The 25,027-nt window shown below is 38.6% G+C and overlaps 1 protein-coding gene across 5 annotated transcripts in view; it reads right to left on the bottom strand.

The window, feature by feature from the left end:
• Positions 1 to 25,027, bottom strand: part of IFTAP (intraflagellar transport associated protein) — a 109,921-nt gene that overhangs the window by 32,140 nt on the left and 52,754 nt on the right. For all 5 annotated transcript variants that reach the window (XM_049890894.1, XM_049890893.1, XM_049890892.1 and 2 more), the window contains one exon: positions 23,211 to 23,366. In XM_049890894.1, the coding sequence (XP_049746851.1) occupies positions 23,211 to 23,343 (133 nt within the window). In that variant the 5' untranslated portion in view covers positions 23,344 to 23,366. The remainder of the gene's footprint in view (positions 1 to 23,210; positions 23,367 to 25,027) is intronic.

Here is a 25,027-nt window from a genome sequence, read left to right as displayed (position 1 = left end):
ACACTTTAGAAATCTAAGCAGTATTTTAGAGAGCAAGTAGGTTACTGAGACCTGAAAGAGCATTTCTTTGGGCATTTCTGAGTCAAAACTTCAATAGAGATGAAACACAAGTTTTTTGTAAAGGTTTTTTATTATTCCAAAGCAATGCAGTTTTAATTTCCTCTGGATACCAAACAGACAAGCTTCCAACAGATCACCCTTGCAAGGCCACCACTACAACTACAGGGTCTAATTTCAGGCCAAACAGGTCACACTTCTTGACTCCTCAATAACTCAGGCCCTAATCACATATTGATTACGTATCTTACAGATGAAAGTGATCACTTTCAGAGAACTCAGTTTTAAAAGAAATGTAATAAAAATGCAAATCCATCCATACAACTGCCACGCAAGTGTCAATGTGCTTAGAGGAGCTACCACACTCAATGGTAGAGTTCTCCCAGATCAACACAACGAACTTCAGGATTCTTGACTAAATCTTGCCAACAACTGCTGAGTGTCTGTCCTTCTGCCTAACATATAAATCAATAGCATGTTCCCGGTCTCGAAGAGATACCAAATATACTAGTAGAAGGAAAGAAAAATTCATGGTGGGGGGTGGATTTCTCTGCAACACTGGGGAGTTACAAAAAGCTTTCTACAAAGAGAATAGGGGATAAGCAATCATGCTTATAACAAGGTTGGGCACTCTGAAAGTCAGGGGGTGATTTTCACACCATACTCCCAGCCTAGAGCAATGTTTCTCTGGACAATATTTGCTCCTGATTTGTCCAACAGAACTACTTCACTCCACTGCTTCTTAATCACACGCTCCTTGATACCTGGTCTCCCCTGGAACGGCAGTCGTTAGGATTAAATAAGCAATTTAAAAACCAATCAATAATAAATCCAAAGAAGCTAAATTCAGCAGACAAATGTTTTGTCTAATTTCCCTTTGCAATGCTCTGAATTCCAACTGTTCAATGTTGCTTCATTTGAAAGAGCACGAGGAGGAGAGGATTACCTCAGCCTGGCCAGTCCAGAATAATTGCACTTTCCCTGAGGCTGGATGATAATTGACTCAATATTCACAGCCATAGCTCTCAACCCACCAAGGCACAAATGCACAATGCTGGCCTAGGAAAAAAAAAATGTTTGTCAAAAGCCCTATGTGAGGAACACGATACCAGAAAGTTGGAATTTCTGAAATGTCCAGTGTTAGGCACTTACAGAGAGAAAATCGGAAGGGAGTATAAAATTGCCGGAAGTTGGAAGAAAATCTGAGTGATAGTTGAGTTATGCAGCTCCTTCAAATCTCAACTATAGTCTGAGCAGCAATTATGTGCAAGGTGACAAAGATGGGTAAAACTCAAGCCTGCCCTTCAGAGGTAAGAAAGAAGTTAACCCGAATATACAAAACGCAAAAATAGAGAATATGGCAGGTGATACAAGGGAGCTCCAAAGTCAGAGAACAGTAAAATCACAATCAGTGCAGGAGAATCACACAGGACAGGGACATCTCAGGTGAATTTTGAAAACCAGTTATAACATCAACAGGTGAATACTGTGAGGAGGTTACTCCACAAGGGGAAACCTGCATGAGCAGAGTCTCCAAGTGAGAAAGTGCAGGGCCTGAGGAAGAATTGCAGAGTATTCCAGCAAGACAGGACCACACAGTTAGTGACACCTGGAAGGGGTAATATTTGAGGGCCTGGGAAAACATCTGTGCTTTACCTACACCCTGGGGAGTCACAATCAGAGCTGTGCTCCAAGATGAGGAAATGGATAGAATAGTCCAGAGAGATCTAGATCTCAGAGGCAGAAAGTACAGAGCTATTGCACTATTCCAGGTGAGAGGCAAAGGCAGCCTCAGGTATGGTGGTGGTAGTAGTGGTGGTGGCAGTAGGGAGAACAGAAGAGATGAAAGAAAAAAATCTTTAAGAAAAAAAGAGCTCCAAATGAGTTCTTTTTGTTTTTCTAAAACAGAAATGAAGACACTGTCTCCAGCTGGTTATGTTTCCTCCCTGTAGGTCTCTCAATATTCACCCTATCTTTCCTCTGCAATCAGCACCATTCTTTTATCTATAATTTGGTATGGCCTAGGTAATTTTTTTTTTGACCATCTCTGTGATGGTGGAAGAAGATAACATAGACTGAGATCTGTCAAGTGGGTAACAGTTTAGTACAAAGAGGCCACATATACCTACTGTCATGAATTGAACTGTTTTTTTTTTCCCCAAAAATGTGTCAACTTGGCTAGTCCATGATTTCCAGGATTGTGTGACTGTCCACCATTTTGTCATCTGATGTGATTTTCCGATGTGTTATAAATCCTACCTCTGTGATATTAATGAGGTGGGATTATCAGAAGTTATGATAATGATACAGGACTCAATCTACCAGATTAGGTTTTGTCTAAAGCCAATCTCTTTTGAGATATAAAAGAGAGAGGCAAGCAGAGAGATAGGGGGACCTCATACCACCAAGAAACAAGAGCCGGGAGAATAGCACATCACTTGGGCCTGGGGTCCCTGCACTAAGAAGCTCCTCAACTGGCAAAGATTGATGACAAGGACTTTCCCCCAGAGCAGACAGAGACAGCTTTCCCCTGGAGCTGGCACCCTGAATACAGTCTTCTAACCTCCCAGGCTGTGAGAGAATAAATTTCTCTTTGTTAAAGCCATCCACTTGCGGTATTTCTGTTATAGCAACACTAGATAATTAAGACACCTACCTTATAAGATGATTTTAACATACGCTTAAGGTAGGATTCCCAAGATAAGATTCCATGAAGTAGAATCAAAAACTTGATCATTACAAAGAAGTATATGATACCTTTGTCAAAGTATGCAAGTACTTTTGCCTGATGGTTATGTGTAGACATATTATTTAGTCCATCCACCAGAGGCCAGTGTAGGATTATTTCCTGAATTATATAGTCTTACACTATTAAAAAAAACTACTCAGTGCTGTTGAGTCGATTCCGACTCATAGCGACCCCACAGAACAGAGTAGAACTGCCCCATACAGTTTTCAAGGAGTGCCTGGTGGATTCGAACTGCCAACCCTATACAATATACAAAATCCTAAGCTAAAACAGCGCCCTTTCCATTACACTGGCCCCTCTCAGAACAAAATGAGATCTACAAGGAAAGTACAGTAAAATTTTCATAAAACGAAATCTCTTCAACCTACAAAGTGTATCTACTTAAAACGAACTTTTACTCACATAGGTTGGAGAACATTACGAAGAGAAATTCTTTCCCCCTGTCCTCTATAAGGAAACCCAGATGGGATTGTAGTTAAGAGCTATGGCTGCTAACCAAAACGTTGGCAGCTTGAATCCACCAGGCACTCCTTGGAAACCATCTGGGGGGCAGTTCTACTCTGTCCTGTAGGGTTGCTATGAGTCGAAATTGACTCAATGGCAACAGGTTTTTGGTTTCGGTCTTCTACAAATAATTTTAGAAGTTTTCAAACTTATGATGCAGAATAACCTCTTCTGCATAATTTTTACTAATGTAGGACTCCAATGTTGGCCTACCGTGGTAGTATAGAGCAAGAGCAGACCTGAATTATTACTACATCTTTCACATTCCCTCATATTTTTCAGGAAACCTCTAGGGTAACTCTCATGAAAAAGTTTGAAGTACAAAAAAACAGTCTGAAAAGCCATTCTTTCAATTGTCTTTGAGGAGCTCTGGTGGCACGGAGGAAACCCTGGTGGTGTTGTGGTTAAGAGCTACAGCTGCTAACCAAAGGGTCGGCAGTTCAAATACGCCGAGCACTCCTTGGAAACTGGAGGTGACAATTCTACTCTGTCCTATAGGGTCACTATGAGTCGGAATCGGCTTGAAGGCACTGGGTTTTTTTCTGGTTTGGTGGCACAGTGGTTAAGCACTCACCTGCTAACCAAAAGGTTGACAGTTGGAACCTACCAGCCGTTCAGCAGAAGAAAGATGTGGCAGTCTGCTTCTGTAAAGATTACAGCGTTGGAAACCCTGTCCGGCAGTTCGACTCAGCCCTATAGGGTCACTATGAGTCAGAATCGACTCGATGGCAATGGGTTTTTTGGTTTTAATTGTCCTTACTACTGTTTTCTTAACTTATAGAGTACTTATTCAACCTAAAACTGGGGCCCCTTCCCCTAAACCAAAGGCAATATTCTGAATATTATTAATTAGGAGCCCTGGTGGCGTAACGATTGAGCTCAGCTGCTAACCAAAAGGTCAGCAGTTCAAATCCACCAGCCACTCCTTGGAAAGCCTATGAGGCAGTTCTACTCTGTCCTATAGGGTTGCTATAAGTCGGAACTGACTCTATGGCACCTAACAATGACAACATATAAAGAATAGGACCTCTGGTGACAGTGGTTAAAGCGATCAACTGCTAACCGAAAGGTTGGCCATTCAAAACCACCAGCGGCTCTGCAAAAGAAAGATGTGGCGGTCTGCTTCCATAGAGATTTACAGTCTTGGAAACCCCATGGGGTCACTATGAGTCAGAATTAGCTCGATGGAAGTGGGTTTTTGTGTTTGTTTGTTCACGTAAAGAACAATTAGTACTGCCTTACCAATCAACCTCTAGCTGTACAATCTAAAAAATATGAAGGAGCCCTGGTGGCACAGTGGTTAAAATGATCGACTGCTAACCAAAAGGTTGGCAGTTTGAAACCACCAGAGGCCCCACGGGAGAAAGTTTTGGCAGTCTGCTTCCGTAGAGATTTACAGCCTCGGAAACCCTATGGGGTCGCTATGAGTCTGAAGTGACTCGACTGCAGTGGGGTTTTTTGCTTTTTTTGTTGTTTGTTTTTTGGTTTGGTATGCTACCTTCACAAATCCAGTGTGTTTGGGAAGCACGTGGTCCTTTATAAGCAGACAGCAATAAATAAGAACTACATTATCAGCTGAAGAATTCTTCTAGAGCAGGGACTCTGTCTCATTTACCTTTATATTCCCAGATTCTCACTCAATGCCTAAAATATAGTGAGAACATAGTCAATGCTGAACTACCCCAACAGTAGCAAGAAGGACTGGATTGACACTATAATTAGGGACTAAACTCAATCCTCAGAAATTGGATGACTGGCTACAAGTCATACAAAGCATAATTTACAGAGAAGGGAGGAAAAAAAGAAAATAATGATACTTGATTTATAATCCCCTACAAAATCTAATGCAATGGCAGGCTCAGTCCAGAAGACTCAAGGAAGTGGTATAGTGATTCCAGTGCTAACTAGAAGAGTAAGCTAACACCAGTATCTCATCTGGAATGAATCAAGTAGGAGAAAAAAGACACTGAATATCACATACTAGAAAGTTGTGGTTTGATTTTCATATAAGCAAGCTATGGGTTTAGCTAAGATTAAGTTTCCTGTTTGTATCTCTTTTGGTTTAGTTGACCATTTCAAAGAAAATATTATTGTTCCACGGCTGAGAGAACATTTTGCTGCAAACATCACATCTGAATACACACCCATTCAACTGAATCAAAGGACACAGGCTTAGAACCACCTCAGGTTCTTGTCGAGCAATTTACCCTTTTCCTTCAAGTAACAATACATTTAACAAACATGAGTAATAATGTCTCCAGTTAAGGAGAAATGTACACAAAACAAATGTGCACCCACTGAATAACTGTTTAAATTGGCTATTTAAAGGTTGAGAGTGACCATCTTAAAAGTTTGACTATTAGTAGTTTTCTGCTTGTGTTTTGTAAAGTTCAGAATCCCATTTACCTACGAATATTCAATTCTCTATACGTAAACACAGTGTGTACATATATATATAATATATATACACACATACATATAAGGAATCAGAGAAAGGGATTCTTTTATTTGTAAACAAACCAAAAAAAAAAAGTGCAATTCTCATAATACCTTATTGCCACTGAGAAAACACACTAAAAAAGATACTTATTGTAACAAAATACTATGCATTAAAAACAATACTGAAAATAAATGTTATGATTATAATTCAAAGTGTTGTAAATACTTTAATACATTCTCTTATCCAATTACACCTAAACTACAACAGACGCGCACACACACACACACAAAATGATTATGGGCCAAATAGTCATGTGCAGAATGAATACGAATTGTAACAACTGCAGCTGAAGATTTATGCTAATATATCTAAAGGAAAATGGCTTGATCAGCTCAAAATCTGTCATAATTTGGGAGAAATTTCTTCTTGCAACTGAACCAGCAGTTTTCTGTGTTTTATAATTTGTCAATTTGTTCCCTAACTGTAGTGATTTAGTGATGACAAAAGAAATAGAAAAACAAACGTAAATTGCTTAATTACAGTTTGCAGCTGTTCCCCAAAAGAGACAGAACAGGTTAGCACTGCTGACGCTGTTTCTTCCGCAGGAATCTGCTATAAATCAGTGCGCTTCGTTCAACGCTTTTTTCTCCTTCAGTGTTCTACGTGATATTTGATTTTATGCTGTGATAAAGAGGTCACACACAGACAGCTACAGAATTTATGATCGATATAAAACTACAAACTTGTTTTCCACTCCTTTCATTCTTTCCAGCAACACCAAAACACGCATCAATAAAAAGCTGTAAAATAGCACTGCTTCCTTATTCTCTCGGGATGACAGATTAATTTGATTAGTTTTTTTTTTTTTAACTGTTGTTTTTTTGTCTTTAGTTGCTTTTTATAAAGGAGCCCTGGTGGCACAGTGGTTAAAGTGATCTGCTAACCGAAAGGTCGGCAGTTCGAAACCACTAGTGGCTCCGCAGGAGAAAGATAACGGCAGTCTGCTTCCCTAGAGATTTACAGCCTTGGAAACCCTGTGGGGTCGCTATGAGTCGGAATCGGCTGGAGGGCAATGGGTTTAGCTATTTGGGTTTTAGTTGCTTTTATTAGCAAGTCTACCCATGTGATGCCTTCTGCAAATTTTTCTTGAGGTTAACATTATCCCAATGGCCTATGTCTTAAGTCAGTTTATTGCTATTTGCTATGTTATTTTCAATTCTGGTCTTTACTGTTAAATTCACATTTGCAAAAGTACTTCCTGAGTTGCCCTGTTTTTTTCCCTCTTAATGCGGCAAAAAAAAAAAAAAGAAACAGAAAGACACTGCAAATGGCCTGTGAGCTAAAAACACTCAATATTCAGCTGAGAATTAAATGAATGATAACAACAGACCAGTAAATGTGACTGATGTGCCACCTGGAAGCATAAAGCTGGTCAGTCCGTTTCCAACTTCCTCTGCAGGCAATCTGCCAGTTGCAAGGGTATCAAAACAATGTTAAGCACCTCCAGTCTCTAATACTTGACAGAAAACAACTGCAAAGGGCTACACAGCAAGGATTATTTTTCTTGTTGTGTTTTCTTTTATTAGAGAAAGCTGTTGTTATGCTCTACTGAAATTCCTTTCCTGTTCTGAAATTGGTAAAGAGGGCCAGCTGCTTTCTCAATTTTTCTCTTTGGTATTTTTCTGCAGCAGATTTTAAATTCATTCTTCAGTTTGGGAAAAGCCTCTCTTTGTACCCCATGGAACTTTAAAAGATGCACTTCTAATGCTCAAATTCAGAATCACTTTGGGGACCAAAACGATATGTCAACTTTAGAAACGGGTTGTTTTACGGACTGTCACCACTTTCATGTTTAATCACCTTTTTTTAAAGATATTGTCAAGTATGAGTAGTGATATTCCTTTGGCTGAACTGACAACTCAAAATTTATCAGTCCAGAAGTGTAAGCCAAACCCCAGCCCAAGAGTCTAAGCCCTCGACAGGATATATGCTCAATAAGGAAGAAAATAAGACTCCTGAAATGAGAACTGTATAATTCTGAACAAGTCGCTTGGCCTCTGCAGGCCTCAGACAAGATACTTGCAACGTGTCTTTCACTCTTTCATCTCTCTAATCCTGTCAGTGGCACCAAGTGCTGTCACTCCTTCACTTGCAGTGTCTCATAGGCCCTTTCTGCTTTCCATTTCTTCCTCCAATATTCTCGTCCAGAACTCCACACCTGTATTTCTGCCTATCCTCCAAGCTAGTCTCCCTGACTCGATGTTTCTCTCCTTCCTTGCCTCTCTCTACTTTTCAAAGTTATTTGCAGCATGTGTGTGTGTGTGTGTATGTGTTTCTTAACTCCACTGCGGCTACCAGTTATCGACTACACTGAGACCTATGAGAGCCAGAACTTAACAAGACTGCCTTGTATTTCCGGGTGTGGGAAGTTTTCTACTTTTGACAGGGTGCAGTCTTACCACTTTTCTTTTGCTATCAGTGGATAATATTTCAGTATTCCTTCTCTGACAGTTTTCTGCCTTACACAGGTTCCAGCTTTCACAGGTTTTACTGCATATCAATTGCAAACTTGGGACATTATGATGTAGTCTCTGCCTGTCCCTTAAGTGAGAATGCTCTTTAGGGTTCAGATGAAGGCCCTACAGTCTGTCTTTATGTCATTCTGGCTTTTATTTTCCTTTTATTTCATTTATTCAACCAATATTTATTAAGCATCTGCTCATTTTACATTATCAGGAATTATTCCAACTTTAGGTGCTAGAATAATAGTGCTGAACAAAGCCCACAAGAAGCCTGTCCTCACTGAGCTTACACTCAAGTGAATCAGAATAAATATATTTTGATGTATCACATCCATTCCTATGGATCATATTACCTACATGTCCGTGACACCCATATCTTGAGAACTGCCCAGTGCTGTAAGAAAGGTACAAAAGCAAAGTGAGCTTTCGAGTTATACTGACTAGGCCCATAGTCCGACTCCATCACTTACTAGTTACTAACCACAGGCAAGTTATCAACCCTAAACCTAAAACCTCGGTTTCCTCATCTGTACACTTGGAATAATAAGAATAATAATTAAAAAAGTAAACTCACTAGGTTACTAGGAGGTGATCCACGTAAAGTGCTGACCAAAACATTAGTACTTAATAAATATTAGTTGCTATCAGTAATAATATTAAGGCTGGTTTCCTTACAATCTCACAATCCCAGATGTTTCTGTGGAAGAGGTATCGTGATATAAAGGAGGGTCAGATGTCTGAAGTTTGAATTCTTGACCTGACCTCAGGCAAGTTAGTAATCTACAATGACTTTCAGTTCCCTAGGCTATAAAACATGATAGTCAAAGCTATTTCTTTCTGTCACTGTGACAAATAAGTTACTCAGTGTAAATGTTTAGTGTATATAGCAACGAATGAATCCAAAAGTAAAGAAAACTGGACTGTCTCTTCCAGCTCTACGATTTGAACAGAAACAAGCTTCCAGGAATTTATCTGGAATATTAAATGAATATAGATAATAGTCCTGCTTTTAAGGGGCTGCATTATCAGAATTTATAGTCTAAACAAGTAGTCCTCAAAACAAATGCAGGAGGCAGGGCCAAGATGGCTGACTAGGTAGAGGCTACCTCGGGTCCCTCTTGCAACAAAGACTCAGAAAAACAAGTGAATCGATCACGTACATGACAATCAACGAACCCTGACCATCAAACACAGATCTAAAGAGTTGACCTGAGTGACAGAGACTGAGAACGAACAACCACGGGGAAGCAGCGACTGTTTTCGGAGCCTGGAGCCAGCGTCCCAGTCAGGAAACCTTGGCGCCGGGCTTTGGACTGGGTGCAGGGGAGCTGAGCACGGCAACCTGAGACGGCGCAAACACAGGAGGCAGCCCTAGCCCCCAGAAGTGACCTCGGGGGAAGCCCAGCCAGTGCATGCAGGCAGCACAGCGATGCGGCTGACAGGAGGAGAAGTCACCGGGAGGCAGAGACTCATTTTGGAGCCGGGAGTGCGGCGTCCCAGCCGGGAAACCTTGGCGCTGGGCTTTGGACTGGGAGCGGAGGAACTGACCACGGCTTCTGAGACAGCGTAAGCACGGGACGCGGGCCTAACCCTTGGGGGCAATCTCTACCCAGCCAGCACACACAGTCAATGCACCCCTTGGGAATCTCAGATAAAACAGTCATCCCAAGCAAGGTAAGTAACTGTGTCTATATTGCGGGTTGCTACTCTCTCCTATTTATCTGAACCCTCCCCTACCCTTCCCAGGTGGATTCATTAACATTGGAATTTCCAGAGCCAGAGCGGTTTTTCTTTCTTTTCCTTTTTTTTTTTTTTTTTTGGTCTTTTCCTAACCCATTCTCCTGGCCTGAGAGAAGCAGCTACAAAAAACCCAGGGACCAAAAATCCTTCCCTAATTGGACTAAAAATACAGAACCAGCTCCAGCCAAATATATGTGATCCACAGTCTTGGGCTTTCATCCCTACAGGGAACAAGGTGGCTATTATAATGTAAAGGCAATTCTGATAGGGATCTGACTGTAGTCCTTTTAGCAGATTACTGGAAAGACAAGTTTCCCAGGTGTGATATCTCTGCATATTCAACAGAGCCCTCACTGACCCACAACAGGGAACTGAGGGCTGAAGCTCCACCCAGACCACCTAGCCTCCTGCCTTAGGGGTCTAAGGAGGGTGACACCTACCAATCTGTAGAGATACTTGCATTGGAGGCCTAAGGTACAGCTGCAGAGCCCACCCACCGAAGTGTTTTAGGAATAGAGACACACGTACCTCACTGGCACTTGGGGGAAGCCTATCAGCATTCTGCCCCCCTGGAGTGTGAAAACCTGCTGCTACTAGAATCTGGTGCACACAACTATCACCACTACTTCTCTGGGTGAATAGGTGACAGTCTGCACCACACATTTGATGACCCAAAATCAGATTCTACTCAAGAATAGTGAATGGACTCTTAGGCTTATATATCTGGTTACAGCCCAAACCAGCTGGTAATAGGACATAAGTGATTCAAGGGCTACAACAATCACGACAGCGCAATCTAGTAGTCCATCTACATATACTGAAAGAAAACAAGATAAGACTCAGTGAGCAAATATAGAATAAATCACTACAATATCTTAGAGATGGCTCGGAGACAGCAGTCGATATCTAACCACATAAAGAAGCAGACCATGATTGCTTCTACAACTCCCCAAACTAAAGAATCAAAATCTTTCCCAAATGAAGATACCATCCTGGAATTGCCAGATGCAGAATATAAGAAACTAATTTACAGAAAGCTTCAAGACACCAGGAATGACCTCAGAAATGAAATAAGGGAATCTACAGAAAAAGTCACAGAACACACTGATAAAGCAGTTGGAGAACTCAAAAAGATTATTCAAGAACATAGTGGAAAAATTAATAAGCTGCAAGAATCCATAGAGAGACAGCATTCAGAAATCCAAAAGATTAACAGTAAAATCACAGAATTAGACAACTCAATAGGAAGTCAGAGGAGCAGACTCGAGCAATTGGAATGCATGGTGGGGGATCTGGAGGACAAGGGATTTGACATTAATACAGCTGAAAAAAAATCAGATAAAAGAATTAAAAAAAAATGAAGAAACCCTAAGAACCACATGGGACTCTATCGAGAAGAATAACTTGCATGTGATTGGAGTCCCAGAACAGGGAGGGACAACAGAAAACACAGAGAGAATAGTTGAAATCCATTGGCAGAAAACTTCCCTGACATCGTGAAAGACGAAAGGATATCTATCCAAGATGCTCATCGAACCCCATTTAAGATTGATCCAAAAAGAAAATCACCAAGATATATTATCATCAAACTTGCCAAAACCAAAGATAAAGAGAAAATTTGAAAAGTAGCCAGGGATAAAAGAAAGGTCTCCTACAAAGGAGAATCAATGAGAATAAGTTCAGACTACTCAGCAGAAACCATACAGTCAAGAAGGCAATGGGATAACATATGTAGAGCACTGAAGGAGAAAAACTGCCAGCCAAGGACAATATATCCAGCAAAACTCTCCAATGTGAAGGTGAAATTAAAACATTTACAGATAAACACAAGCTTAGAGAATTTGCAAAAACCAAACCAAACCTATAAGAAATACTAAAGGAAATTGTTTGGTGAGAAAACCAATAATATCAGATACCAGCACAACACAAGGTCACAGAACAGAACATCCTGATATCAGCTCAAATAGGGAAATCACAAAAACAAATTAAGATTAATCTTAAAAAGAAAAAAACACTCAAAACAGGGAATCAATGGAGTCAATATGTAAAAGAACACAATAATCAAAAACAGGGACTAAATCCAGGTGGCATAGAACTGCCATATGGAGAGGGAAACAAGGCGATATAGGACAATACAAGTTAGGTTTTTACTTAGAAAAATAGGGGTAAATATTAAGGTAACCACAAAGAGGTATAACAACTCCATAACTCAAAATAAAAACCAAGAAAAACATAACGACTCAGCAAACATAAAGTCAAATACTATGAAAATGAGGAACACACAATTTACAAAGAAAAACGTCTCAGCTCAAAAAAGTAAGTGGAAAAAAGAAATTGTCAACAACACACATAGAAAGACATCAAAATGACAGCACTAAACACATACTTATCTATAATTACGTTGAATGTAAATGGACTAAATGCACCAATAAAGAGACAGAGAGTCTAAGACTGGATAAAGAAACACCATCCATCTATATGCTGCCTACAAGAGACACAGCTTAGACTTAGAGACACAAACAAACTAAAACTCAAAGGATGGAAAAAAATATATCAAGCAAACAAAAAGCAAAAAAGAGCAGGAGTAGCAATATTAATTTCTGACAAAATAGACTTTAAAGTTAAATCCACCACAAAGCATAAAGGAGGACACTACATAATGATTAAAAGGACAATTCACCAGGAAGATATAACCATATTAAATATTTATGCACCCAATCACAGGGCTGCAAGATACATAAAACAAACTTTAACACAACTGAAAAGTGAGATAGACACCTCCACAATTATAGTAGGAGACTTCAACACACCACTTTTGGAGAAGGACAGGACTTCCAGTAAGAAACACGGAAGACCTAATTGCTACAATCAACCAACTTGACCTCATAGACTTATACAGAACACTCCACCCAACTGCTGCAAAGTAGACTTTTTTTTCTAGCGCACATGGAACATTCTCTAGAATAGACCACATACTAGGTCATAAAACAAAACTTTGCAGAATCCAAAACATCAAAATATTACAAACCATCTTTTCAGACCACAAGGCAATAAAACTAGAAATCAATAACAGAAAAACTAGGGAAAAGAAATCAAATACTTGGAAACTGAACAATACCCTGCTGAAAAAAGATTGGGTTATAGAAGACATTAAGGAGGGAATAAAGAAATTTATAGAATGAAAACACTTCCTATCCAAACCTCTGGGACAGAGCAAAAGCAGTGCTCAGAGGTCAATTTATATCAATAAATGCACACATACAAAAAGAAGAAAGAACCAAACTCAGAGAACTGTCCCTACAACTTGAACAAATAGAAAATGAGCAACAAAAGAATCCATCAGGCACCAGAAGAAAACAAATAATAAAAATTAGAGCTGAACTAAATGAATTAGAGAACAGAAAAACAATTGAAAGAATTAACAAAGCCAAAAAGCTGGTTCTTTGAAAAAATTAAGAAAATTGATAAACCACTGGCCAGACTGACTAAAGAAATACAGGAAAGGAAACAAATAACCTGAATAAGAAACGAGATGGGCCATATCACAACAGACCCAACTGAAATTAAAAGAATCATATCAGATTATTATAAAAAATTGTACTCTAACAAATTTGCAAACCTAGAAGAAATGGATGAATTCCTACAAAAACACTACCTACCTAAACTAACACAATCAGAAGTAGAACAACTAAATAGACCCATAACAAAAAAAGAGATTGAAACGGTAATCAAAAATCTCCCAACAAAAAAAAGTCCTGGCCTGGACGGCTTTACTGCAGAGTTCTACCGAACTTTCAGAGAAGAGTTAACACCACTACTACTAAAGGTATTTCAAAGCATAGAAAATGGCGGAATACTACCTACCTCATTCTATGAAGCCACCATATCTCTGATACCAAAACCAGGTAAAGATACCACACAAAAAGAAAATTACAGACCTATATCCCTCGTGAACATAGATGCAAAAATCCTCAACAAAATTGTAGCCAATAGAATTCAACAACATATCAAAAAAATAATTCACCTCGACCAAGTGGGATTTATACCAGGTATGCAAGGCTGGTTTAATATTAGAAAAACCATTAATGTAATCCACCATATAAATAAAACAAAAGACAAAAACCACATGATCTTATCAATTGATGCAGAAAAGGCATTTGACAAAGTCCAACACCCATTTATGATAAAAAAAACTCTCAGCAAAATAGGAATTGAAGGGAAATTCCTCAACATAATAAAGGGCATCTATACAAAGCCAACAGCCAACATCACTCTAAATGGAGAAAGCCTGAAAGCATTTCCCTTGAGAACGGGAACCAGACAAGGATGCCCTTTATCACCGCTCTTATTCAGCATTGTGCTAGAGGTCCTAGCCAGAGCAATTAGGCTAGACAAAGAAATAAAGGGCATCCGGATTGGCAAGGAGGAAGTAAAATTATCTCTATTTGCAGATGATATGATCTTATACACAGAAAACCCTAAGGAATCCTCCAGAAAACTACTAAAATTAATAGAAGAGTTTGGCAGAGTCTCAGGTTATAAGATAAACATACAAAAATCACTTGGATTCCTCTACAGCAACAAAAAGAACATCGAAGAGCAAATCACCAAATCAATACTATTCACAGTAGCCCCCAAGAAGATAAAATACTTAGGAATAAATCTTACCAAAGATGTAAAAGACCTATACAAAGAAAACTACAAAGTACTACTGCAAGAAACTAAAAGTGACCTACATAAGTGGAAAAACATACCTTGCTCATGGATGGGAAGACTTAACATAGTGAAAATGACTATTCTACCAAAAGCCATCTATACATACAATGCACTTCTGATCCAAATTCCAATGACATTTTTTAATGTGATGGAGGAACAAATCACCAACTTCATATGGAAGGGAAAGAAGCCCCGGATAAGTAAAGCATTACTGAAAAAGAAGAAGAAAGTGGGAGGCCTCACCCTACCTGATTTTAGAACATATTATACAGCCACAGTAGTCAAAACAGCCTGGTACTGGTACAACAATAGGCACATAGACCAATGGAACAGAATTGAGAACCCAGATATAGATACATCCACATATAAGCAGCTGATATTTGACAAAGGCCCAGTGTCAGTTAATTGGGGAAAAGATAGTCTTTTTAACAAATGGTGCTGGCATAACTGGATATCCATTTGCAAAAAAATGAAATAGGACATGCACAAAAACTAATTCCAAGTGGATCAAAGACCTAAACATAAAGACTAAAACGATAAAGATCATGGAAGAAAAAATAGGGACAACGTTAGGAGCCCTAATACAAGGCATAACTAGAATACAAAACATTACCAAAAATGATGAAGAGAAACCAGATAACTGGGAGCTCCTAAAAATCAAACACCTATGCTCATCTAAAGACTTCAACAAAAGAGTGAAAAGACCACCTACAGACTGGGAAAGAATTTTCAGCTATGACTTCTCCGACCAACGCCTGATCTCTAAAATCTATATGATTCTGTTAAAACTCAACCACAAAAAGACAAACAACCCAATCAAAAATGGGCAAAGGATATGAACACTCACTTCACTAAAGAAGACATTCAGGCAGCTAACAGATACATGAGAAAATGCTCTTGATCATTAGCCATTAGAGAAATGCAAATTAAATTTATGATGAGATTCCATCTCACTCCAACAAGGCTGGCATTAATCCAAAAAACACAAAATAATAAATGTTGGAGAGGCTGCGGAGAGATTGGAACTCTTATACACTGCTGGTGAGAATGTAAAATGGTACAACCACTTTGGAAATCTATCTGGCGTTTTCTTAAAAACTTAGAAATAGAACTACCATACAACCTAGAAATCCCACTCCTCGGAATATACCCTAGAGAAATAAGAGCCTTTACACGAACAGATATATGCACACCCATGTTTATTGCAGCTCTGTTTACAATAGCAAAAAGCTGGAAGCAACCAAGGTGTCCATCAACGGATGAATGGTTAAATAAATTGTGGTATATTCACACAATGGAATACTACGCATCGATAAAGAACAGTGACGAATCTGTGAAACATTTCATAACGTGGAGGAACCTGGAAGGCATTATGCTGAGTGAAATTAGTCAGAGGCAAAAGAACAAATACTGTATAAGACCACTATTATAAGACCTTGAGAAATAGTATAAACTGAGAAGAACACATACTTTTGTGGTCAGGAGTGGGGGAGGGAGGGTGGGAGAGGGTTATTTACTGATTAGTTAGTAGATAAGAACTACTTTAGGTGAAGGGAAGGACAATACTCAATACAGGGAAGGTCAGCTCAACTGGACTGGACCAAAAGGAAAGAAGTTTCCGGGATAAACTGAATGCTTCAAAGGTCAGCGGAACAAGGGCAGAGGTTTGGCGACTATGGCTTAAGGGGACTTAAGGGGACTTCTAAGTCAATTGGCAAAATAATTCTATTATGAAAACATCCCACTTTGAAATGTGGCGTCTGGGGTCTTAAATGCTAACAAGCGGCCATCTAAGATGCATCAATTGGTCTCAACCCACTTGGATCAAAGGAGAATGAAGAACACCAAGCTCACACGATAACTATGAGCCCAAGAGACAGAAAAGGCCACATGAACTAGAGACTGACATCATCCTGAGACCAGAAGAAGTAGATGGTGCCCGGCCACAACCGATGACTGCCCTGACAGGGAGCACAACAGAGAACCCCTGAGGGAGCAGGAGATCAGTGGGATGCAGACCCCAAATTCTCATAAAAAGACCACACTTAACGGTCTGACTGAAACTAGAGGAATCCTGGCGGTCACGGTCCCCAAACCTTCTGTTGGCCCAGGACAGGAACCATTCCCGAAGACAACTCATCAGACATGGAAGGGACTGGACAATAGGTTGGAGAGAGACGCTGACGAAGAGTGAGCTACTTGTATCAGGTGGACAATTGAGACTGTGTTGACATCTCCTGTCTGGAGGGGGGATGGGAGGGTAGAGAGGGTTAGAAACTGGCAAAATTGTCAAGAAAGGAGAGACTGGAAGGAGGGAGCGGGCTGACTCATTATGGAGAGAGTAAGTGGGAGTACGGAGTAAGGTGTACATAAGCTTATATGTGACAGACTGACTTGATTTGTAAACTTTCACTTAAAGCACAATAAAAATTATTTAAAAAACAAACAAACAAACAAATTGAGCATCAGGATCACCTGGAGAGCCTTATGAATATACAGTTTCATAGTCTCCTGCCTAGAGAATCTCATTTAATCAGCCTAGAATAGGGGACAGAAATCCGTATTTTATGAGTGCCAGGTCTTTTTGCTAGTCAGTCAGGTTGAAAACCAGCTGTCTATATGAGCGCTGTACAATAAAAATATGATGGAAGACATATACGTAGTTTGAAATTTTCCAGTAGCCACATTAAAAAAAAGTCTTTAAAAAGCGAACTTAATTTTAATGATACAATTTATTTAAACCAATTTTTCAAACAATTATCATTTTAAAATGTAATTATAATATAAAAATAATAAACCAAAAAACCAAACCCGGTGCCGTCAAGTCAATTCCGACTCATAGCGACCCTATAGGACAGAGTTGAACTGCCCCATAGAGTTTCCAAGGAGTGCCTGGCGGATTCGAACTGCCGACCCTTTGGTTAGCAGCCGTAGCACTTAACCACTATGCCACCAGGGTTTCCATAAAAATAGTATTAGTAAGGTATTTTACATTCTTTTTTATCATACTAAGTCTTCAAACTGTAGTGTGGATTTTACACCTATAGGATATTCCAATTCAAATGCCAATTTTTCATCAGAAATACATGACCTCTACTTAGATTTCATAAATTTACCTTTGAAAAAATATAGTCACATGCCACGTTGTCCCAAACATAAAAGTTTTCCAAAAACTGAATAGAGATCAGTTTTTTTATTTAAGTTAATTAAAATTAAACAAAATCAAAAGCTGAGTTCCTCAGTAGCACTAGCCACATTTCAAGTGTTCAACAGCCACATTAGCTCGTGGCTAATGTATTAGACAGTGCAAACCTATATGTGCCCAAGTCAAATGGTAATTGTATAGTGCTAAATCTGTAATGGCGGTAGAGCGTGGGCATAATTTCCTAAAGAACTAGACATGAATAAGGTAAAAAATATAGTTGAACTCTCTTATGATTATATATGATTATTAAAATCTAAGAAAAATTTAAGCACACTTAGGGGTTTCAGAAACCCCAAGAATCTAAAATTTTCAAATGCCAGACCACTGACAGTTTATAAAGCGACAGGCATGACATCTGTCTTGTTCAAACACGCAATGTTCAGCCTAAGGGGGAATTTAATTCGAATATTAATGACTAGGAAGGGAGAAAAAGGTTGAGCTGACAGATTTTTTTTTCCAAAGATAAGTTAAAAGAGCAGTAAAACGCTAAAAGCACAATGTATTGTAAATGAAATGAGGATAGCATTAAAAAAGAAAAAAAACTGAAAACAAAATTACACCTCAAAATCTGAAACAAAATCCTTGATCTGGACAAAAGATAGAGTAAATACAGCAGTGAATAGAAAGCTGTTATTATGTGGTAATACAGAACATCTGAAAACTGGAAGAATTATTTGGGAAACTGGACCCTAGTTTAAAGTTTAAACTGGATCCTAGTTTTAAGGATGAAAAACAAAGAGCTATGAAGAGTTAATCATACAAGTACAGTAGATTCATTTCAATTTCCAAACTATTTTAAGCTGAATGCTTGGTAAAAAGGGCAACTTTAAAGGAAATTAACCATTTAGCCTGAAGCATAAAATCAGATCAATAATCAACAACAATCACTTGTATGTGGGGCGGAGGGCAGGGGAGGGTAGAAAAAGTTGAATGAAATTACAGAAAAAATAACTACTGCAGCCTTCCAAGATTATTGAAAGAAACAAAATGGAGTTGTAAAGGTTTAATGTCAACTTCTAAGTCACTGGATTCTTAAATATACAATTTCTGTGATGGCAATATGACCAAGAACTACCACTCTAAAACGTGGGAGCGAATGCTTCTCAAAAGACAGCCTGGTAATAATTCTAGTCCAGAAGAAAATTAAAAGAAATAGTTTTTTCTTTTCACTAGTTTAGAAGTAACTCTCAACCTTATTGAAGCAAGGTTACATCTCCATCTGAAAGACTTATTATTTAAAAGATAAGAAGTCTCCCTCTCTCCCTCTCTATGTGTGTATATATATATATACACACACACACAAATATATGTATATACATATATATAGAAAGCCTAAAAAAAAAAATTTTTTTTTTTTTTAAGAAAGCTGGACAATGAATAAGGAAGACAGAAGAAGAATTGATGCATTTGAATTATGGTGTTGGGGAAGAATATTGAACACACCATGGTCTGCCAGAAGAATGAACAAGTCTGTCTTGGAAGAAGTACAACCAGAGTGCTCCTTGGAAGCGAGGATGGCAAGACTTCATCTCACATACTTTGGACGTGTTATCAGGAGGGACCAGGCCCTGGCAAAGGACTTGTGCTTGGTAAGGTAGAAGGTCACTGAAAAAGAGGAAGACTCTCAACATGATGGACTGACACGGTGGCTGCAACAATGGGCTCAAACATAGCAACAACTGTGAGGATGGCACAGGAAGGACCAGGCAGTGTTTCATTCTGTTGTACACAGGGTCGCTATGAGTTTGAACCAACTCAATGGCACCTAACAATAACATAGATATATATAGTAAAACAAATGGAACTGTGACCCAAAATGGCCTTCATTAATGGAGGCATTTTAATAACTCTCAAATTCAGCCCTAATCTGTCAATGCATAAGGCACACTGACAGGCTGACTTTCTCGTCCTCCCTCCAAGGATGGGTGGCCCTCCCATGAGCTCTCACTTCTCTCCACTATGGGACTTACCATACATTAGTGTAATTTCCCATTTGCTTATTTAGCTTTCCCACTTGACTGAGTGCTTCGGAATACAAACTGTATATTATTTATTTCTGAATCCTCAATATCTAAAATAATATCTAGACTATAACAAAACACTCACAGAATTAATGAATGAATAAATGAGTGTATGAAGAATAATTACAAGTATTTACACCTGTATTTTCACAACCTAAAAAAGTGATGGAAATATTATGCAAGGAGGCCAAGATCATCTTTTTTTTGTCCATTACACACATATTCTAGAAAGGCCTATAAATTAATCATATTCACAAAGAAACTGATATGAAAAAGATTGAAACTTAGTCTTTTATGCACAATAATGTCAACAATATAATAACATCTTCAATAATGAATACAACCAAGATTTGCGTGCTGATTTTCTAATACATACCTCACAATTTGGTCTTACCCTCTGAAACTAAAGTCATTGTTGAGAAAACAATTAAAACTGCCCATTTAAAACTAACAATTAATGTGTCTATTTAAACATTTTGATAGAGCATTGTATTTGTTCTCAAATACATACTATGGTTTAAAAAAATCCAGAGCTGCTTAAAACAAACAAATCCTGATCAACATAAATGTACTAGAATGAAAATTATGCTACAATATTTACAGTTTCCAGTTGTTCTCCAAGAGTCTGAAGCAGTAATGTAAATTTCTTTCAACAAGGCTATAGTTTAATTTTTTCCAGGGAAATATTTTCAATAGGATTACTGACCCTTTTAACACTCTTAGAAAGAAAATGAATCGCATAAGCATTCTGGCGTATAACTATTATAAAAAATAAATAGAACAGTCAATCTATGGAAATGGTAACGGACTTGAGAAACTAAGCTTACTAGGAAAACCTACAAAGGTATGCCTGGTGACAACCACTTTTACAGAGAAAAGATTCCACTACATATCAGCAAAGGAGCCGAACACCCTGAGACAAACAAACGGCCAGAAGGAAGGGGGAAAACAGGGACTTTGAAGAAATAGCTTCCATGTCTTTCTGAACCAGAATGAACCACACCCATCTTGATTAATTCTGCTGGTTATCACTCAACTCAGGCCAATGCCTTGGTCCTGTTTGGTTTTTCAAATGGTATTTAAATGTTACAGGGGGAAAAAAAGACTTATATTGATTGAAGACACATTTTTGTACTCACAACTCTTTGTGTTTTAAGAGGAATTTTTCAGGCCATTAGTTTTATAATGTGAACTGTTGCCTAGGGATATTTTGGGGGGAAAAAAAAAAACAGCATGCTTGGAGATGCAGTTTATGTGACTTGCATAATCATTTACTTCAGCTCAACTTGGGGCCCAAAACCGAACTCCAAAGAAAGTCACCACATCTGCAAGGGCTGCTTTCTTGGCATGCAGTGATGGTATGAACAGCAACGATGATCGTACAGGGATTTGAAAACAGAAAGAACCTTATCCCCAAAACAATTACCTCATAACCTCCTTAGAACTTCCACATGCTTTTACGAAGCGCTTACACTTCTGGCTACAAAAATGAAGTTAGCCTTACAAATAATTTCAAAAATACTTTGAATCATCAAAATGCCATCAGTATAACAAAATGGCATTGGTTCTGCCGGTTCCAGCCTTGTTTACATCCCCCTTCTAGCCATCCATACTGCCATGCTTAGGTCCAGAAAATAGGAACAAAATCATTAGGCTCAGAAAAAGCACGCATCTCCCTGAACCTGTGTTCATAGACCAAAAGGTGATTTGACCATTTCCAAGATTAACTTGATCAACATATCATGTCAAAGCAGAACGTTCCTAGCCCCAAAGTTAACTAGGTATTTCCTAAATTCTCCACTTCCGTTAGGTGTAAGCAAAACCACAGCTATGGTTTCTGTTTGAGTGTAAGCAAAACCACAGCTATCCCTGATAACCCGACTATCTCGCAGAAAAAAACAAACAAGTTATAATCACTTTTCCTTATCTTTGTTACAACTGCCCTTCTTTGTTCAGGGCACATGAATCAGGACTTCAAATCACAGAGTCAGGCTTCTTGAGAATGTCATGATCTTGGATATTATGAAACTTCCTCTTCTCAACTTCAAGTACACATTAGAATCAGCAGAGAAGCTTTTACAAAATAGTGATTCCTAGGCTCCAGCCTGGGATGTGGGGTGGACCCTGGTATCAATATGTTCTAAAAGCACCCCAGGTGGGTCTGACGTGCAGGTAGGTAGAGAACCAATGGTCTCACAAATGAGGCTCAATGATCCAGAGAGGACCAAGGTTGAGAGCAAGCTAATGGCAATCTGGAGCAGAACCCAGAACAAAGATCATAAAGTCAAATGCCTACAGGAGCCACTTACATGAATGAAACTGGCATTGTATACATGCACTCTTGCATTGTGTGAATGCCAGAGAATGTGATCAACTAGAAAATTCGGGTTGAGGGGTAGGGGATGGAGCAGCAGCTCTTGAGCTCTAGCTGATTACTGCCACAAGGGAATGCTGACCCTGGGATAACAGATCTTCCGACTTAATCAAGAGAAATCAAAAACCAAGATTTTTATGTAAAAATTTCCATTTTCTAATGTTGCCTCAATTACAATAACAACACTGTGTGAGCCAAACAGAACATATAATGAAACACAAAGATGAACTTGACCTTTAGGCCAAATCATCACCTCTGGCCAAAAGGTTGCTTATATTCTACAGAAACCACAGCAGTACGATAACGATAATAAATAACAATAATAATACCTAGCATTCATTAAGTTCTTATTATGTGTTAGCCACTATGCCAAATTTACAGATTATTTCAATTAACCCTCACCAACTTTGAGAGGTACCACTATTATTCTCAATTTTATTCAGAGAAACAAAGAGGTTAAATGAGCTCCCCAAGGTCACACAGCCAGTTAGTTGCAACACCAGGATCCAAAGATGTGCAGGGCAACTCCACCACCCTAACCACCATGCTCTATTTCTTTAAAGTTTTAAATATGTTTTTTAACAACCTCCACTCTTTGCACTTGAATCTGTCCAAAAAAAAAATGAGAAGATTAAATACTTTTTCAGGTCCTTTCTAGTTCTCACAGTCAATGGTTCTCACTCCATAATACAATTCTCGGTTATATTAAAATATTGGTATTTACATATATCAGTCATAAATGCCCTAATGAGAACCGCCTAATGAAAGAACGGAATGAATGTTCATTAAATACTCTAAGGTTCTATCTGAAAAGGCACCAATAACATAAAAGTTTAATAAAATCACTTTATCTCTATTGCTATAGAAAGTACTCCATTTTACCTTTTGAAAGATGAATAAAAGTGCTCAGAAATTCTTCGTATGTTTGCTCATGACAACTAACAAACTTATCCAAGACTTCTTCAATTAACCGATCTTCATCCATAATCTCCAAGCCTGATGTCTGACCAGGCATTCCTATTCACGAGGCCACTTTATCTATGAGACAAAGAAAAACACAGGCTAGAGAGAGTCACTCAGTTCCCGACCCTCTGAAAACACTCTGGATGGATGGGTGAAGAATTCTAAGGTCCCAAAAGGGCAGATCAAGATGGAGTTACTAAAGCAACGTATGCTAGTCCAAGAAACCAGGGTTTTATTCATATCTTTGCAGCTTAATTATTAACTATCACAGTTTTATTTTGGCTTCAGTTTCGTCATTGCCATCTTCTTAATTCACAGGAATATCGTCATATGACTGCACAATTAGAAATGAGTGTTCTGCCCTTTGCCTACAGGAAGATCTGCTATGACTATGACCCTCTCACTCTGAAGACACTGATATCACCTAAAGATAAATCAAGGTAATCCCTCATGCATTACAACTCCATATAAAAAAGGATGTTGGATGGGCTAAGAAAAAACAAAAAGTTGTAGCTGAGTACCTCGTTATAACGGAGGAAGCTGTTTCAAGTTATTTGTATCTGAAAATTAGATACAGCTGGGGAAAACTGAGGCTTTAACAATGCAAAGCTAAATAAATTATGCTTGGAGTTGTTGGATAATAAATAATACGTAAACTCAAAGGTAGCTGTTATTTCCCTATGGGTAGGAATGTACTTAATTAGAAGAATGTCAATGTCAATCTGCTTTTCCAGAATTGGACCCCAGAAAAATTTCAACAGTGCATTTTACCAATCTCATCCTGAAACCAATGCTGGTAATCTACTTCAGCAAACAAATACCAAACAGAAGCAGCCAGGTTGTGCTTTATCTTGCTGCACATGGAAGCTTTAAGAGCGATAACAGAAATTCCTTTAAACTTTCTTTCCAATTCTCAAACTGGTGTATTCTGAGTATTTATCTTTAACACATCTCACTAGTACTAAAGGCAAATAAATAACAGGCTACGCACAGCACAATTCAAAATCCTTCAAGGCCTTCGATTTTCTGCATTTGGTTATTGTAATATAAAAATAAAGATGCTATGTCTTTAATGACTTTTATTAAGACTTTCAGAATATTCAGTTTCACAGACCGTCACTATTTGAAGAGTTCAAATACACATCTTCAAATTTAGAAGTTTCCCTACCTATTTAAAAAATTATAACCTAATATTAAAAGTCCCTAGAGACTGTCAGAGCACATAATCATTTACCAGATAATCAAGTGGTTTATACAAATCCTAGTGGTTTTCTAGAAGGAAGCAATGCTTTTTCTAGTTACCATTCAAGTACTTTTATGTTTTTATCATGAAGTATTTTTCTAAAGAAAAAAGAGAGATTTACCTGGAAAACAGAAGTCTTTCTTTTGATTTTATTTTTATTTTTTATGACTTACAGCTCCACATGAAAGACCCAGAACATACTGTGATGATAAGTAAATGTGTGTTAAAGATCTACCGATACATCTAAGTAACACTTACACAGTCACAGTTTCCAGGAGGAAACACAGGAGTATGCATTGCTCTTCCTGGTCTACTAAACTTCATCTGAAGACCACAAGCCTGGTTGAACAGGGTTCTCTTCTTACCAAGTCATGGACAAGGATCAAGAACATCACATGACCTCCCTGAAGACCCATTTTGGACAATCTAACAGTGAAACTAGTAACTACCTGAGCTGGTCAACACTGTGTGCTCTCTGAAAAGACATTATTAT

The sequence above is a fragment of the Elephas maximus genome, chromosome 7 (assembly GCF_024166365.1).
Source record: "Elephas maximus indicus isolate mEleMax1 chromosome 7, mEleMax1 primary haplotype, whole genome shotgun sequence".
In the NCBI taxonomy this organism is placed as follows: domain Eukaryota; kingdom Metazoa; phylum Chordata; class Mammalia; order Proboscidea; family Elephantidae; genus Elephas; species Elephas maximus.
This window is presented reverse-complemented; position numbering and strand designations above follow the sequence as displayed.